Source organism: Myotis davidii, unplaced genomic scaffold (assembly GCF_000327345.1).
Source record: "Myotis davidii unplaced genomic scaffold, ASM32734v1 scaffold1330, whole genome shotgun sequence".
Classification (NCBI taxonomy): Eukaryota; Metazoa; Chordata; class Mammalia; order Chiroptera; family Vespertilionidae; genus Myotis; species Myotis davidii.
In genome coordinates, this window is record NW_006283826.1 from 1,720,802 (window position 1) to 1,737,710 (window position 16,909).

Here is a 16,909-nt window from a genome sequence, read left to right on the forward strand (position 1 = left end):
GGAAAAGGTCAGGGTGTTTAGTGGCAGAACATCTTTACTAGGTGCTGGGGCAAGGCCCTGCCTGGGTGTGCTGAAATGAAGCGTGTTGCTGTAGGGCTGCTGTATGTACTAATAACAGGGCACCTGCATGTTCTTTCTCCCCAGATCCTGGTCTACAGCCTGGAAGCAGAACGCTGCCTCTCGAAACTAGGCAACGCGCTTGGCGACTTCACCTGCGTCAACCTCAGGGACAGCCCTCCCCACCTCATGGTCAGCGGCAACATGGACCGGAGGTATGTCTGAGTAACAGGTTTTGTAGCCACAGCTCTTTGTGTCGCGGCCTGGCCGCCCAGCCCCACTGCTCACACATGTCCTCCGCGGCTCACACTCCGCAGTGCTCACTCCACAGCTCCGTCCACCATGCTCAGCCCCATCCCAGAGATGCTGTCTCTGTGAACCGAGAGAACAGTCTCGCATTAGGTAATAGTTGGACGGCGCTGTCTGTGCCTCCTTTCTGCAGTGCCACGGGAAGGTGGTCTTTTAAGCCATTTGGTGGACACGGTGGAAGGCCCAGTGAGACCACTTGGAATAAATTTGTTTGGCATTTAAAAGCTCACTTTCTAATATTAAAAACAATAACCTAAGGGATGAATCATGTTCAACGAAATGGGGTTGCTTGCCAAATGATGTCAAGAGTGTGTTTCCGAGCGCCGTGGTGTCCCGCTGGTGATGGGGAAGAGGCCGCATGTGAACAGATTCCAGTTCCTATTTAGGTGATTAGCAGCCTTCTCTTCAGCGCATTGGCTCGGGGAGTCGGGTTTTCCCGGTGCAGGTCCCGTGCCAGCCACGGACGCTCCAGGAACCATCAGCACGAAAGGATTAAAGTGTTTGAAAAGACTCCGTGTCCAAATTTTAGTGTTTTTTCCCCCATCCCCATGTCCTCTCCCCATGTCTTTTCTTTTCCTTTTTTAAATTTTTGGCTGGTTATAGGCCATGTCTGATCCAGCCCTGAAGAGAGGTGGCATGGCTAGAGGCCAGGGTCTGCGCGCCCCTTCTCGGCTGGCCCCAGGCTGCAGGTGGTGGCTGCTCGGCGGGGGGATCAGACGCGAGCGGGGGGGCTCCTTCGTGCCAAGCCCCACATCTCTGCCGCTCCAGTGCAGCACTTGCAAAAATAATCATTTTGTCAAACAATATTTTCAACTCCTGACCTTCACCCTGCACTACCCCTTTTCCGCAGAGCCAAAAGAAAATGTGAGAATGCTTTACTGAAAGGAAATACTTGGTCCCTTTTCTCAAGGCCCCCAGACATGGCCGATATTTCCGAGGCTTGAGAATTGAACTCCTCAGTGTGTCCAGTTTTCCTCTTAAAAAGCCCAGCCAGGCTTGATAAGTGGCCCCGTGTGCCCCAGCAAATGAAGCATGTCAGTTTGTAGTTTTACCATCACGTTTTAGTTTCCAGACCGAGCTACACAAAGGCTCCAAGCTTATCTGATAGGGTCTCCCCACAGGGACCTCGCAGCTCCTCGCTTCCCAGGAGAGCACATGCAAGGGCACTGCGGCATCTAGTCGGGAGGGTGGGGCTTGTCGGTGAGGTTTACAGCGTGGCCGTGTAGGCGGCCGCCACAGCTGGACTCCCGGAAACCTGCTTTCCGCCTGCCTTAGCCCAGTCAGCTCTAGGGGACAGGCCCGCCAGGCTGTCGGGACCACTGTTGGCTCCACCCCGACTGCCAGGTAGTCCGAGTGGCACACACTCAGTGTATACAGCGTGTCCCAAAAATGTACACACAATTTGAATGATTATAAAGTCAGTGTTTATTAGCATACTGTTCATTTTCAAAATTTAAAGGAATCCAGGAATGAGTAATTTTTTTGTCAATGCCTGTTTTCAAACTGATGACCGTTCTGGTCCAGGCACTGCTGATAACATGAAGCAATGGAATCACAAACATCAAGAATCATTTCGTGCCGAAACCGGTTTGGCTCAGTGGATAGAGCGTCGGCTTGCGGACTGAAGGGTCCCAGGTTCGATTCCGGTGAAGGGCATGTGCCTGGGTTGCGGGCACGTCCCCAGTGGGAGATGTGCAGGAGGCAGCTGATCGATGTTCCTCTCTCATCGATGTTTCTAACTCTCTATCTCTCTCACTTCCTCTCTGTAAAAAATCAATAAAATATATTTAAAAAAAAAAAAGAATCATTTCGTTAGGTAGTTGTGTGCCTTTAATTCATCAACTGCTATCGTAAACTTTATCTTTTATGTATCCCCATAAAAAAAGTCTAGTGCACTTGAGGATAAATTTTCTTCGTTCAAATCAGTTAAAAAGCAGTGAAAATTAAGTGAGTTATCAGTTAAAGTGTATATACACACACACTCCAGAGTGAAGCAAAGCTGACTTAACTCCGGAGCAGGCTGCCTGCTCATGCGACCATTGCCAGGGAGGAGCTACCACTCAGTGTGCAGAGTTCGTGGTCATCTTGCAATCCAGACTTGATCACATTAAGCCCATTTTATTAGTAAACCAATGTTATTTTTTAAACCCTCTGTCTCGTGGATGAAAGGAACAGACTAGTGACTTGGAGCTGGGGAGGGGGCCATCCTAAGCGGCCTCAGTCAGGGCAGCCCTACCTGTGTGCCAGCTGTTTGACCAGAGTATGTCCGAGTCTCACCATCGTACGGAGGATTATTCCTGAGTCAGAGTAGCAGGGTAAGCGATATGAATTTGAAACACGGGGGTTAAACATTGTACATCTGGAAAAAGGAAGGAATAAGGAACCTAAATTTCTAAATGTAGTACAGGGAAATATCGTGAGGTTTTTTCCCCCTCAAAGTCTTAATAGCTATGAGTAGGAGCTCATTAGAGAGGCACACCCATGCGTGTACAGCTTGTTTTATTTCAAAAGTGGGAATAAGCGGTCAGATACTATGAAAAGAACTACATCCTAGACTGTTACTTAATGGCTAATGCAATTTTTAAAAACCTAGACCCTCCTTTTTCTTAACTTAAAAAACGGAATTTCCAGTGCATTCTCTTAGTACTTCATAAATAACTTGAGAATGACATGGGCTCTAAAGATGCATAAAACTGTCCCAGATTAAGACAAAAGTAATTTTTCATTAAAATAAGGAAATCAGCTTGAGTTAGTTTGCAAACAGGTGGGAATTTGCAAGGAGTTTCTTTTTTTAGTGAGAGGTGGGGGGTGCGGATGTTAGACCTTTTAATATTGTCCCACAGATCACGGAAGCTCTGTTCACTTCTTTCCCAGCTCCACTTCTTCAGGTCAAATGGTGTCTGTTGTGTAACCTCAGGTTCACTAGCTCTTCCTCTGTCATCTCCATTCTGCTGATGAGCTCATCGGTGACTTTTATTTCAAATTTTGTATTTTTGAATTCCAAAATTTCCATTCATTTCTTTTTATAGTTTCTATTTCTCTGCTCCAAATGTCAGTCTTTCTTACCTTTTTACCTTTTTAAAAATACATGTTTTTATTGATTTTTTAGAGAAAGAGGAAGGGAGAGGGATAGAGAGAAAATCATTGATTGGCTGCCTCCTGCACACCCCTTACTAGGGATCAAACCCGTGACTCTTTGGTTCATGGTTGATGCTCAACCACTGAGCCACACCAGCGGGGCACCATTTTACTTTTACCTCATGGAATTTAGTTACAAATTTTGTGTAGATATATGTTTTCTGTTCTCTTGGATGTATACTTATGAATGGAATTGCTGGCTTATTTGGTAACTGTGTTGAACAACTTGAGGAATTGCCAGACTGTCTCTCTGAGTGGCTGTTCAAATTTTTCTACCTCCTCAACAATATGTGCCATTGTCTCTGATGGCAGCTGTTCTAATGGGTGAAGTTGTATCTCATTGTGGTTTTTAAAATTTTTTATTAAAGTTATTGGGGTGACTTTGGTTAATAAGATTATATAAGTTTCAAGAGTACAGTTCTATAATACATCATCTGTATATTGCATTATGCATTCACCACCCAAAGTCAAGTCTCTCTCAGTCATGAAAAGCGAAATAAGTCACCTTTGATGGGCTTTTGGCCTCTCTGGATAAATGTGTACTCAGATCGTTGGCCCATTTTTTAGATTGGGTTCTCTCTTTACTTACTGAGTTGTAAGAGCTCTTCATGTATTCCAGATACCCTCCCTTCTCAGATAGAATTTGTAAATATGTCCTCCCATTCTGTGGGTTGTCTTTTTATTCTCTTGATGGTGTCCTTCAAAGCACACAGGTTTTCATTTTGATGAAGTTCAGGCCATCTCTTTTTTCGTTGTTACTTGTGCTGTTGGTATTATATTGAAGAAGTCATTTACTAGCCCAGAGTCACAAAGATTTACTCCTGTTTTTTCTTCAAAGAATTTTTGTACTTTTGGCTCTTAGAGTGAGGTCACAATGCATTTGGAGTTAATTTTTGTGTATGGTGTGAGGTGGGAGTCCAGCCTCATTCTTTTGCATGTGGATAACTAATTGTCCAGCATCGTGTGTTGAGAGGACTATTCCTTCTCCATTGAATTGTCTTGGCACCATTGTTGAAAATCAATTGACCATAAAATAGAGGGGTTATTCAAGGTATACTCATCTGATTAAAATTTAAAAAGAAATTAAAGTAAATGGAATGTTGCCGCGTTTCCAATTTGGGGTCATGTGCCCTATTATTTTGGTGTTTCCTACATCATTGTGTCTAGAGGTAAAACCGTGGGCTGGCTTGTGAGGGGCTGCAGAATGTACGGCCACGCAGAGCTCTCTCCTATTGACCTGACTGAGGAAACAGGCCCAGGAAGGTGGAGTGATTAGTCCAAGGGGCCTGTTGCTCTTTGTGGGCAAGATACGGAGAACTGGAGACTTCAGAGACGCAGCTTTAAAGTAGAGAGCTCTCAGCATAGCCTCGTTGGATCAAACTGGGCCGTTTTTCTAGTTGCTGTTTCAAGTGAATCATTTACGAAAAGCCATCACCAGTATTATCTAGATAAAGCTATTGATTTTGGCATATAAAGGTTATTTTTAAAATCCTCTTTAATAGCCCAGGTTCAATGAAACAAAACAGAATCATGTATTGATTTTTTTAAATACTAGTTTTCTTTATTAATTTGGTCATTTTTTTTAAAAAGCCTATATTTTAATGCCTCTTGTTCCCTTTATTTTCTGGATAGAAATATAGCTGAAGGGCAGGTCCTTCTTAAGGAAACTGCCGAGCTGAGCCGGAATAGGCTTCACCTTTGCCATCTAGTGCAGCTTGCATTATTATTACATGGGATTATTTAATCCAAAGCAATGGGAAGCGAGCCCTGAGTTGTGACCCCCAATTAAAGAGTCTCAGCGCTCACTGCTTGCCCTGACAAATACAAAGTTGCGGTGTGCTCTGGCCCTGCTGCCTGCTGTTAGAGAGCGAAAGTGGGGCGTGCATGTTGTATCTGCTCCATCTGCAAGTGTTGTAATAAGTTATTCAAAGCTCTTAGCACAGGACCAACCCGAGCGTGCCTCCCTCTCCGTTCCAGCACGTTTTCCTGCCCATCAGATGGATGCTCCTCTGTTGGAGGCTTTGGAAGGTTCTGGTGTCTTTTGTTTTAATTGGCGGGCTAGAGCCGCCTCCTATGGTGCGATTTTCATTAGAGAGGGACTGGAGAGAGGGACTGCTGGAACAGCCCTCCAAATCCAACCATGAATATTAAACATAATACAATTACAGCTTTCGGACCAATTATTTTTCTTTTCAGCGGGCAAAGTTGATGAAATACGTGCTAGATAGGGACTCAGTACCTGCCATTGGCTTCTTGTTGTCCCTGGAATCAGCCGTCTTGGCATATACTTGTGCCCGTTTGCTGTGCTACCTGTTCCCAGCGCCGAGTATTTGATTTGAGAGCTGAGGACACGGGCTTTGCCAAGGTGCGCTGCTGTTCGGGTTGGTGCCGCGCACCGTCAGCTGTTCTAGGCAGACACCGGACCCTGCATGTGAAGCTGAGCGGCTTGTGTGGACCTCGCACGCTGGGGTGCGTGCTGTTTCTATCTGGCGACAAGAGGCCAGAGTGATGCTCTCCAAGGAGATGTCATGTAAATGCTTTTCCTTTTCCCTGTGGGGAGAAGTGAAGTCTGTTTTGGCCCACTTTTGTCTCCTTGGTGATACAAAATACGCAAGTGCTGTATCTTTCGGTATATTTGTTTGTTTTGTTTGGAGCCATCCGTGCTGGTATCTAAATACAATAGGAAAACAGATGGCAAACTTTGAACTTCTGGACCAAATTCGTGTTTGCCTTTGTCTCCTTAACAGCCAAACTGTAAATTACAGAGCATAAATATTCAACAGAGGGGCTCTTTATGAAAATCACCACGGCAAAGTAGGCCCTTATTAACCAGATATGTGCTGAAAGTGTTTGGGCTAAATGTTTGCTTTCCCGTCCCTTTCAGGTCCCCATTAGCAAGCCGTTCGGCTGTGGTTGCTACAGGCCAAGCTCCTAGGATGCTGACACCTTCCTGCCCTTCCTCACCACCAGGGCCTTGATGGTGCCTCTAAGGGCTGGAGGGGAGACCTTCGTTTCCCAGCACATTGCACGTTCTCCTGCATCCCTGCAGGCCCAGCTCCCTACTGGGAAGTGGGGGATTGAATGGCTGCTGGAGTAACGGGGTCACCATTAATATGTGTCACCTAGTTAGTTGCATGTCCCACCCAGGAAGAATTCATGCATCTCCTCTGTGCTCTGAGGCGACATCTATATTTGAAGCAGAGTAGGTATGCACATGGGAGGGTGAGGGATGTGTACAGTTTAGAGTAACGAATGCCTGTCACGCCCCACCCAGCTTAAACAGCGTGGCTGTACCTCACAGTGCCCGTTCCAGTCACAAATGAGTTCTTGTTTCTTAAAACAATATGGCAGTGTCCTGAAGAAAAAGGAAAAGCCGCCTTTCCCCCTTATTCTTAGCTGCCACTCTTCCCCCAGGTAACTGCTACCAATTTGAATATGTCCTTCCAGGATTTTCTTTACATTTTTTCAATTTTACTTAAACAGGTAACCTGTACGTTCAAACTTGATTAAAGAGCACAGAGGCACCCGGCCAGCATGGCTCAATGGTTGAGCGTCAACCTATGAACCAGGAGGTCACGTTTTGATTCCTGGTCAGGGCACATGCCCAGGTTGTGGGCTTGATCCCCAGTGTGGGGTGTGCAGGAGGCAGCTGATCAGTGTGATTTTCTCTCGTCATTGATGTTTCTATCTCTCCCTCTCCCTTCCTCTCTGAAATTAATAGAAATATACATTTTTTTAAAATGCACAGAGGCATTAATAGGAAGCATTCGGTCTTCTGGGAACAGTGAGCCTTTTCTAAGGAGCGACTGCAGGTGCACAGCATACACCCTCCACCTGTCACACGCAGGCCGTGGTTGGACGTAGAGCCGTGTTTTGGTGACAGCTGCCTGTCAGTGTTCCGAGCTGTCTCACTCTCCAGTGGCTGCACAGGCTCCACTGTCCGGATGCACCGTGATTGCTTTAGCTCACACTCCATCGAGAGAGCGAGTTGTGCCATCCAAATGCATGAGGACTTAAATGTTGTTTCTAGTTTTTCCCGTCGCTCTTATGGTCATTCCTTAGTAGGGAATGCCTTTTTTCGTTAGGTCGCTTTTAAGACCTCTTTTAGACTTTTGCACATCCCCACTTTATGATATGATACTCTTAGGTGGTGTTTCTATTTATTTTGATTATGGCTCATGAAGTATGAGTATGCATCACTGTCATTGATTTGGGAAACATATTAGCCATTAACCACTTGAATATTGCTTCTTTGCCACACACACTATTTTTTCCTTCTGGAACCTCTTTCCAACACATGTGAACCGTTCCTTCTATTCTTCCTGTCTCTTAACCCCTCATTCACATTGTTCACCTGTTTAATTTCTGTTCTGCATTCTAGGTAATTTTTCAGATGTATCCTCTAATTCATAAACTCTTCCAGCCTGTTAATTCCAGGGACTATATTTTCATTTGTAGGTTACTTTGGCATTTTTATAAAGCAGGACTCTCAATACTCCCACCCCCTCCCCCTCTGGGTGGACCTGTGTCCAGGTAAGATCCAGACCCATTGGCTCCTGAGATTGGCACCTGCCAGCAGCCTCACCCACCACACATGCACACAGGAGCCTGGCACTGCAGCTCCAGCTCTCCAGGCTGGTTCTCAGCTTGAGCCCTGGGAAAGTCGCTGGTTTTGTGAGCTCAGTAGTGCATTTAAAAGGATATCCAGCAGTATTAAGGGATTTTCAATGAGTGGGTCAACAAGTTGCTGAAACAGAAGCCCCATCTTTTGCTACTAAAAACAATGCTGTGGCCAGTGGCCTTGTATGCATTTGTACACGTGCGATGTAGCCTGAATTCTTAGAAGCAGAACTGCTAGGTCAGTAGTGTTTTTTTTATTTTGTTGGATATTACCAAGTCACTCCCCAAAGAGGGATTTATGCTCACATCAGCCACACTTAAGTACCTGCCTCCAGGTCTCATAGCACGGAGGGGCTCAGAGCGTTCTGCCAAACTTTATCTTTGCTGGGTGATAGGGGACAAGTGGTGTATTGCATTAGTTTTACTTCCTAATTTCTCTCATTGCCAGTGAACTAGAACATGACACACATGTTTAAAAACCATTAGTATTTTCTTTTCTGTGAATGGTTTTCTTTTCTCTCCTGTTACTTTTGGGTTGTCAATCTTTACTATCAATTTGAAGGCATTTGCCAGCCCTCTCTGTTACCAACCGTTTCCCCACTTGACCATTTTGCCTTATGATTTTTTCCCCCATGTGAGAAAAATACTTTATATACAGTTTTCAATATTTTTCTTTTTGACTTACAGGTTTTTTATATTTAGAAAGGCCTTTCCTATTCTGACTATTTAGAGTTTAATTATGTTGACTCTTGAGCCTTCTATAATTTATTTTAGTATAATGTATATGGTAGAACTCTAAAATAAAGTTATAGGGTATTTTGCCTTTAATTGTTATTATAAGTGGGGTCTTACATTTTTAAAGCTAGTGGTTATTGGTACATAAGATACAGCTGTTGATTTTGACATTAATTTGCATTTGATTCTCACCTCATTTTTACTGGATTACTGGATTCCCACCTTATTTTCTTTTATTTAATTATATCCGTTTTTTAAAAACAATGTGACATATCAGTGGTAAAAGTATAGGTCACTGTTTTTTAAATACTTTTTATTAGGAATAAATATTATATTTCATCAGATTTCGTTTCAGCATCCATAGGAGTGACCATGTGTTTTTTCTTGTTTGTTACAATAGTAGGTGAATTGTGCTCACAGGAGCTGGGTGGATTCTGTTAGTTAATATTTCATTCAGGTCTCAGCTTTGGTGCCGATCGATTGCTGCCTTCCTGTGTGCTCTCCGTCGGTTTCTTGGAAGAGTGTGCTGGCTCTATGGAGGTCTGGAAGCTTCCTCTGCTCCTGTGGGCAGTGCCGTAGCCCAGGGGGCTCCTCCTAGGCAGGCCAGGTGCTCTGGTTCTCTGTGCGGGACAGCTGCCCCAGTGTACTCTTGGAACTGTCTGCCCCCAGGGGTCTTTCTTGGAATCATGCATTCATCTGTATCTTCAGATTTGGAGATGTTAACAATTAAATAGAAAACCTGAACAGATTATAATGACCAAAGAAACCAAATTAAAAAATTAGGTCCATGTAGGGTTTTCTGGTTTTTTTTTCCAGGCAGGTTTTACTGAACATTTAGTGAATTGTACCCTTCATCATTCTAAAGTACTCTCATCTCATCTCTGTGCTCTGAAATCCCTTTTCTGGTGTTAAAATTGCTACCTCTTCTTTGCACCTGCAAACATGGCGTGTGTGTAGCATATATTGAATTTTGCTTTGTGACCCGTTTGAACTCTTCTAGGTGGGTTTGCTCTGTGTGTATCTACTGCCCGGCAGACACGTCAGTCTTAAGCCGGCTGTCCTCTTATGCCACGCTCAGTGTTTGTCTGTGCGTCACTGCGTGGTCTGTGTGTTGGCTCCTCACAGTCCTCTGGGATTTAGCTACAGGTTGCTCACTCTGAGTCCTTTTCTGTTAAAAGAAAAAACAAAAGCCTTTTAATTTTACCTTCAAATTTGGTAGGTAAGCTAGGTATAGAATTTTCGGTTCAAAATAATAGATTTGTGTGTGTATTCTCATAACCGAGAGTGTAGGACATGTCTTAGGTCATCCTTTCTCACCACAGTTTGGTGTCAAACACATGCTTTGGTCACGTTGGCCATACCAGCATTCTGTTTGCCCAGCGCCCCCACTAGGTGAGTTACAGCATGGGTCTCTTGTACACACATTTTGTCTCATTCAGTGGGAGCTCTTGTGGCTGATTTCGGAAGCTAAGCATGTTGGGGTTTCTATGGATAAGAGATTTCTGTCTCTATATAATTTATCCTGATGTGGAAGGTCACATACTTGTATAAAAAGTTTCTTTAAGAATTCAGATGATTGGCCGGTGTGGCTCAGTTGGCTGAGCGTTGTCCTGAACACTGAAAGGTGGTGGGTTCAATTCCTGGTTGAAGCGAGTACGGGAGGCAACTGATCCATGTTTTTTTCTCTCTCTCTCTCTCTCCCTCTCCCTCTCCCTCTCTCTCTCTCTCTCTCATCAGTAAAAAGCACATCCTCAGGTGAGGAGCAGGGAGAAATGCAGATGATGACAAGGCAAGTGACTCTTCCCAGACTTTAGATAAGAGTGTGGGCCTGGGCAGTCACTTCTCACGGTTCTGTTACACTTGCTTAACTGTAGGTATTCCCTTCCCACATTTCAGCAAGATGGTGGTGGACAGAGTTGAGTAAAATGTTATTTTTCCTCAACCAGGTAAGGGTTTGGGTGGCAGACAAGCGTAACTGATTTGCCCTAACAGAATATTATACCACAAGCAGTTTCCGTGCTGAGTTACACTTACCCTTAGGACAGCCGATGCCCATGTGGAGGCGGAGTTCACCTTCCTCTGTGGAGGGGCACCCAGGGCAGGCGTCTCCCTGTTGAGCAGATAGAGTGAGTGACAGGCACCTACTGGATGGGTCCCGAGTCTTTCTTGTTCTGGGTGCTCTTAAGTCCTCCCAGCTAAGCAGTTTTGGGCTCTTCACTCGTTCATGCCTTGCGTCTGGGCCTCCTCTGTGTGACGGTGGACCAAGGAGATAACGTTTTCTAGCATGTTTAGATCTCTGCAACCACAGGGGTTTTATGGTCTCTGTCTTCATCGGACTGTTGTGCCTAGACCCCAGCACAACCCAGGAGGGTTTGTCATTTCAGGCTTTCTCTAACCTCTGCTCATCTTGGGCCTTCCAGGGTGAGGATCCATGACCTCCGCACCAACAAGATCGCCCTGTCGCTCTCTGCACACCAGCTTGGCGTCTCCGCTGTGCAGATGGACGACTGGAAAGTTGTCAGTGGAGGCGAGGAGGGCCTGGTCTCCGTGTGGGACTATCGGATGAACCAGAAGCTGTGGGAGGTGCATTCCAGGTAAGGCTGCTTCTCGGCACCTCTAGTGCTAACAGTAATGACGACACTAGTTTAACCTCTGAGCCAGGTGTTGTACTCAGTGCCATCTGGGGCTTACAGTCCTCACCGTAACCCCGAGAGCCAGCTGCTGTGATCTCCATTTTCAGATGAGGAAACTCCGGCTGAGGAATGGAGCCGGTCACGGTCAGTAGAGAAGCATTTCCTCTCTTCCATTGTGAAAACTGCCTCATTCATTCCCACCTCCCTCCACTCAGTCTCAGCAGCAGGATGTGATGTCCTGCCCATTCCTTGGGCTCCCTGCCATGGTGTAGAAGGGCACTTAGGACTGGATGGGTTCAGGCTTAAACTAGGAGGAATGTGCAGTCTCAACCTTTAACTCGAATATTCAAGTTAAATAGGCACAGGCCGAAGGCTTCACAGGTGTAGGTATGTTTACATGAGTGGAGCCTAACTGGTTAAACACTTTACAGCAAGCATGTCAAACTCATGGCCGGTGGGCCGCATGCCTCGTTTATTTGGCCTGTGTTAGCCTTTGAGTTTGACATGCCTGCTCACCCCCATCCACTCTGCTTCTGAGGCAGGGGGGAGGAAAGGCCACAGCCTGCAATTGTGAGCTGAGCTTTGTTCCTCCTCTAGTGCAAATCATGCTAAACTAGGCCCACGGCCAGGCAGCGCCGTCTTCATTCTAAGTACACGGAGGGCCACGTTAAAAGAATGTGGTTTCTTCCTTGGAAGGCAGTGCCTCAGCAGCAGCTTTACAGACTAGAGCCCTGGGTGACGCGCAGGGCCCGCAGCCCTCCCATAGGCCCTGTTCTGACTTCTGTGGTGATGCACTGAGTTGCCACCAGGTGGTGCCAAAAGGCAACTAACACTCCCACCCACTGGAATCCCAGAGTCTAGAACTGACTCCACCTGGCTCTAGCAGTGCCTCCCCTGCGTGCAGCTCTCTAGGCCTGCACTCCAGTCTCATTCTCTCTCCGAGAAGCTGCATGCCCTCGGGTGAGCCGTGCTGGTGAAGCGGTCTTCCCAGCACTGTGGCACCGACGCATCTGTAAATGCACGTCCAGTTCGACCACCAGTTAGCGGCTGGTCCCTCACCAGGTCACTGTTAGCTGACGCCTCACTGCAGTCGCCTACCACTGCTGCTGTGATGCTCTTCTGAGCTCTGTCCCGCTGGCGCTCGGGCAGGTGCCTGTCTCATTGAGTCCTGCTCACACCCGTCCTTTCTCTCCATTCCTCCTGCTTCCCTGGGCTCAGACTCCCTTTATGCACGAGAGAATCCCCCTCCTGTGCCTTCTGAGCGGGCCTGTCAGCCGTGGTCTCCTCCCTGAGTGCTGGACCCTGGGCCCATCTGTGCCCTGTACCATCTCCTGCTCGAGGAACTTGTAACCCAGATTGTGCCCCCCCCCCCCCCAGGTATGTCTTACCTTGACCAGGCGGGCATCTCTGATGGCAGGTCTCCGCTTGCACTGGACATTTTTCACCCTGGGTGTCCTGGCTCAGTCTGTGACCGTAGTAGCAATGAAAAGGTTTTAGAATGAACAAAACTTTGTATATAGATTTCAAGCCATTTCATTCCAAGATTTTCTGAATGTGCGTTTACAACCCAGACTACCTGTGTCACGTGGAGCCCCTGACTAGGACTACAGGCCTTTATGGTTCTGTGCCTGCAGATGGACCTGGCTCGGAGCTGGAGTGACTTGTCCCACACCAGCCAGCCTGGGTGTTCTGGCCTGCGTGCTGCTGAGTTTGTCCTTTACGTCCCAAACACGCCCCGTTGTTTACAGAGTGGGCCTGGCTCTACCTGTGGGAACGAAGATGAGACATCGCCTGGGGGGTGTCTTCTGTCAAAGAAACGCCTGGTTAAAGGGTCCTAGGGCCCTGTAGTTCTCAGCTTCCAGGCTGGCAGCACATGCAGGATGTGCTCAGTTTCCAGCGAACTTACCTTCAGCAGAGTGCTCTCCCCTTGTGTTCCAGACACCCCGTCCGCCACCTCGCCTTCACCAGCCACAGCCTCATCACGGCCAACGTGCCCTACGACCGGGTGGTGCGCAGTGCCGACCTGGACAACTTCGCCACGCACAGGAGGTCAGTGGGCTCAGCTGCTGTGGTCTGGATGTGCAGAAAAGACAGTTATGTTTGATCTTAGAATAGGACCCCCCCCTATGTCACACTACTCCCTACGGGATGTACCCTCAGGCACAGGCAGCTAGAGATGCAATAGGGTGAGTGATATTAGCAAATAATGTGCTACGTGCTGTGTTGTGTTTTCCCCACAATATCTCACTGCTTCTGCAGGATGGCTGCATGGGTGGGGACACAGAAAGGCCAAGACAAAGGGCTTAGGGACCTGCAGTGGTTAGAGTCCTAGTCACGGCTTCTGAGTTAAGTCCCCCTGTGGGTCTGCTGGGTGACTCAGCTGCCACACAAGGGAGACCCCTCCCTCCTCACCCCATGCACAAGGCTCGGGTGCCTCTTATTGGCCTGGTCTGAGCAGCCTGTGAGACCAGGGGCCTCTCCTCGTGGCACTGACCCGTTCACCTCTGGTCCTGGGATCCTGTGTCCGCTCACTGTGGGCCCAGAGGGCAGATCTGCAGGACGCCCTCTCTGTGCCCCTCTAGGCACCGGGGGCTGGTCCACGCCTACGAGTTCGCCGTGGACCGGCTGGCCTTGCAGAGTGCTCTTCCCGCCTGCCGCTCGTCCTGCGACACCACGGCGGGTAACAGCTATGACCTCGCGCTCGCCTTCCCCTCCGACAGTACTTAGGGGACAGTGAGAAATGGAAAGAACGACAGGACCTCTGCTCCGGGTTTCAAAGGTTTGGGGGAAGAAAGCAACCCCGGGTACTTGCGTGACGCACCTTCTCTCTGCCTGTGCGTCCCCTGTCCGTTTCCTCCGCGACTGCACAGCTGGGCTTGTCAGGCTTTCCCCGCACTGGTCCCTCTCTCCTGGCTTTGAGAACCACACACTGATGACTCACATGTATCCGCCTTCCCCACATCCTCCTCCTCCTCCAGCCCGCCCGCCTCAGGGGGACACCCCCAGCGGGTTCCCGCCTCTCCTGGACACTGCAGCTCCACTAAGGCCCGGGCTTATCACTGTGAACAAGGCTCTTCTGGGCCCTGCTCCCACCTGCCCAGCCTCCAGCCCGTGGCTGTGCCTGGCTGAGATCGGGTGTTCACGCACGCGGGCTTCTCCGACACCATGTCACCAGTGCAAACCTGGGTTAGCAGTATTTTTCCACAGAGCTTTTATAATTATATATTTATACCATTATTCCACTAATGACTATTTTGCTTATTATTGCGCCTACAACATGTGATACAAAGCACATATTTTCTACATAATCACTGAATAAACAGCCATCCTCCAAGTGGGATGGACAGTGATTCTACACGGGAGGAACCGTCATGTCAACCACTAAGATAAAGCCAAGGCGGGAGAACTGTTCCGTTTGATAAACAGCTTCCACTTACAAAGGATTAAATGGCAAACCATTGCCTTACCCTTGATTTACAGTGTTGGCAGCAGCCACCTGCTAGACCTTCAAAATGTCACAGTAACACAGACAGAACTAAGAGAAGCAAGACCCATATTCCAGTGAGTTAGCAACAGATCACAGCAGCAAAAACACTGAAGCATGAGGATGTACTTAGTCTAATATACAAGTTGACCCAATAGATACATAAGGAATTTTGTACCTCTCCAAATACCCACAGACCATGCACAGATCACTACCAGACAGGCCTTCCTCAGTGACCCTGAATCCTAATGCCATAACACTGAAGACCAACAGAAAGCTAAATAACAAAAACACCTGCAAATTCCAAACACTCTGACTTGGTTTTGAAAAAGGAAATCAAAGCGGACCTGAGACCAGGAAAGCACAATATCCAGCCAGGAGGGCTTCCCCGCCCCCGCACGCTTAGCCCAGCAGGGGTGGCCACGGCAGTGGAGCTCGCACACAGCGTGTCACATGGCCCAGCCCTGCGGGCCGTCACTCAGTCCCAGCACCTTTGATCGTGAAGGTTCCGATTACTTAAGATCGTCATTAAAACCCCACGTCCAGCAGGAGGCCAGGGGAGCTGTGACTAGGAGCTGTCCCTTCTCCGCCCAGCCTGCCCTCCTGGAGGCGCACTGTCCGGACATTGCCGGACGGCTCTGCCTCCTTCAGCCCCACGACTTCGGGAGTGAAGCGGCTGCAGTTAGTAAAGGAGGGGTTGCCTCACTGTCACTCAGGTTCCGATCCCGTTTCTGGAAGCTGTTCCTCTCAGTCTTAATGCCACTGGGGAGCATTTTTCCTTTGAAGAAACAGTTCTGCCCAGTCTGATCGCCCAGTTCTTTCTTCCATACTAGCTTTGCAGCAATTTTACATAATTGAACAGTTTAAAGAAATCAGACCCAGACAATTACACCAAAATTAAAAATAGTTTTAAACTATTGCTCTCCACTGCAACAGCTGGTCCAGTGTAAAATGTTACAAGCACAGGTCCCCCCCACCCCCCGGATCTAACTTACCTCCCATTCCTGAAAACTGAGTTTTGCAAAGAAGAGTTTGTCACCCAAACCGTCACCTCCAAGCACACCCACCTCAGTGTTTTCCGCTGCAAGCTTGACATCCCGGAGACACGGCCGGTGGGGAAAGGGTCAGAGTCCCTTTATAAACCACCATTTGCCCAGCAGCAGAGAAAGGCTTGGCCATGTCCACCCCTCTGCTCACCCCTTGGGCTATTCCTCCCCATGGGCTCCTTTCAAGGAGCTGCTCCCACGTTCTGAGCTGGTTGCTGATCTCACCTCTGCTTCCCAAGCTCTTCCCCGGTGTCTCCCCTGCAGACAGAAGGGACTCGGATGTGCTGCGGGGGCCAAGGGCCAGACCCCAGGCTCTTGTGTCCTGACTCAAAACGTTGTATGACTTTTGCTTTCTACTTCATTACTGTTTGTGTTGGTTCTAATATTAAATTTCTAAAATGTTTTTATTGCTCAGTTGATTTGCCACCCCCGGCATGGCGCACAGCGACAGTCCCCTGGCCACCACTCTCCCCAGCGTCTCACCGTGCTGGGTGGCCTGGCTCTGCCGCCCATGATCGAGTCATTATCTCAGAACCTCCACTATGGGTTCTGAGCCCAGGTGCCAGGGAACCCACAAAACTCCCAGTGAAATTGTGTACCGGGCGGATCGCTGCCACTAGAGGGTGCTGCTTCAGTGCTGCTGGTGCCCGGACAGTAGTTCATGGTTGGAAGACCCCTGGCTCACTGGGTCTCAGCTGTTCGGAGGAAACATCTCCTGACGCGGGGGGGTGGGGCCTTTCTGAGAGGGAAAGCGACAACCCCAAGATGAAGTCTTCCTCCCCACCCCCATCCTGAGGTTCCTGCTCTGCAGTTGAATGGCAGACCCTGGCCCTGCAACTCTGTCCGTCGTTACAGAGAAACGGCTTCCCCAGAGCTGTGGCCGCCTG

The 16,909-nt window shown here is 48.2% G+C and overlaps 1 protein-coding gene across 1 annotated transcript in view; it reads left to right on the plus strand.

Moving 5' to 3' along the window:
- Positions 1 to 16,425, plus strand: part of FBXW8 (F-box and WD repeat domain containing 8) — a 90,488-nt gene extending 74,063 nt beyond the window's left edge. The window contains exons 7-10 of the mRNA XM_015567570.1: positions 145 to 272; positions 11,280 to 11,453; positions 13,431 to 13,541; positions 14,075 to 16,425. Of these exons, the coding sequence (XP_015423056.1) occupies positions 145 to 272; positions 11,280 to 11,453; positions 13,431 to 13,541; positions 14,075 to 14,219 (558 nt within the window). The 3' untranslated portion in view covers positions 14,220 to 16,425. The remainder of the gene's footprint in view (positions 1 to 144; positions 273 to 11,279; positions 11,454 to 13,430; positions 13,542 to 14,074) is intronic.
- Positions 16,426 to 16,909: the final 484 nt, after the last annotated feature.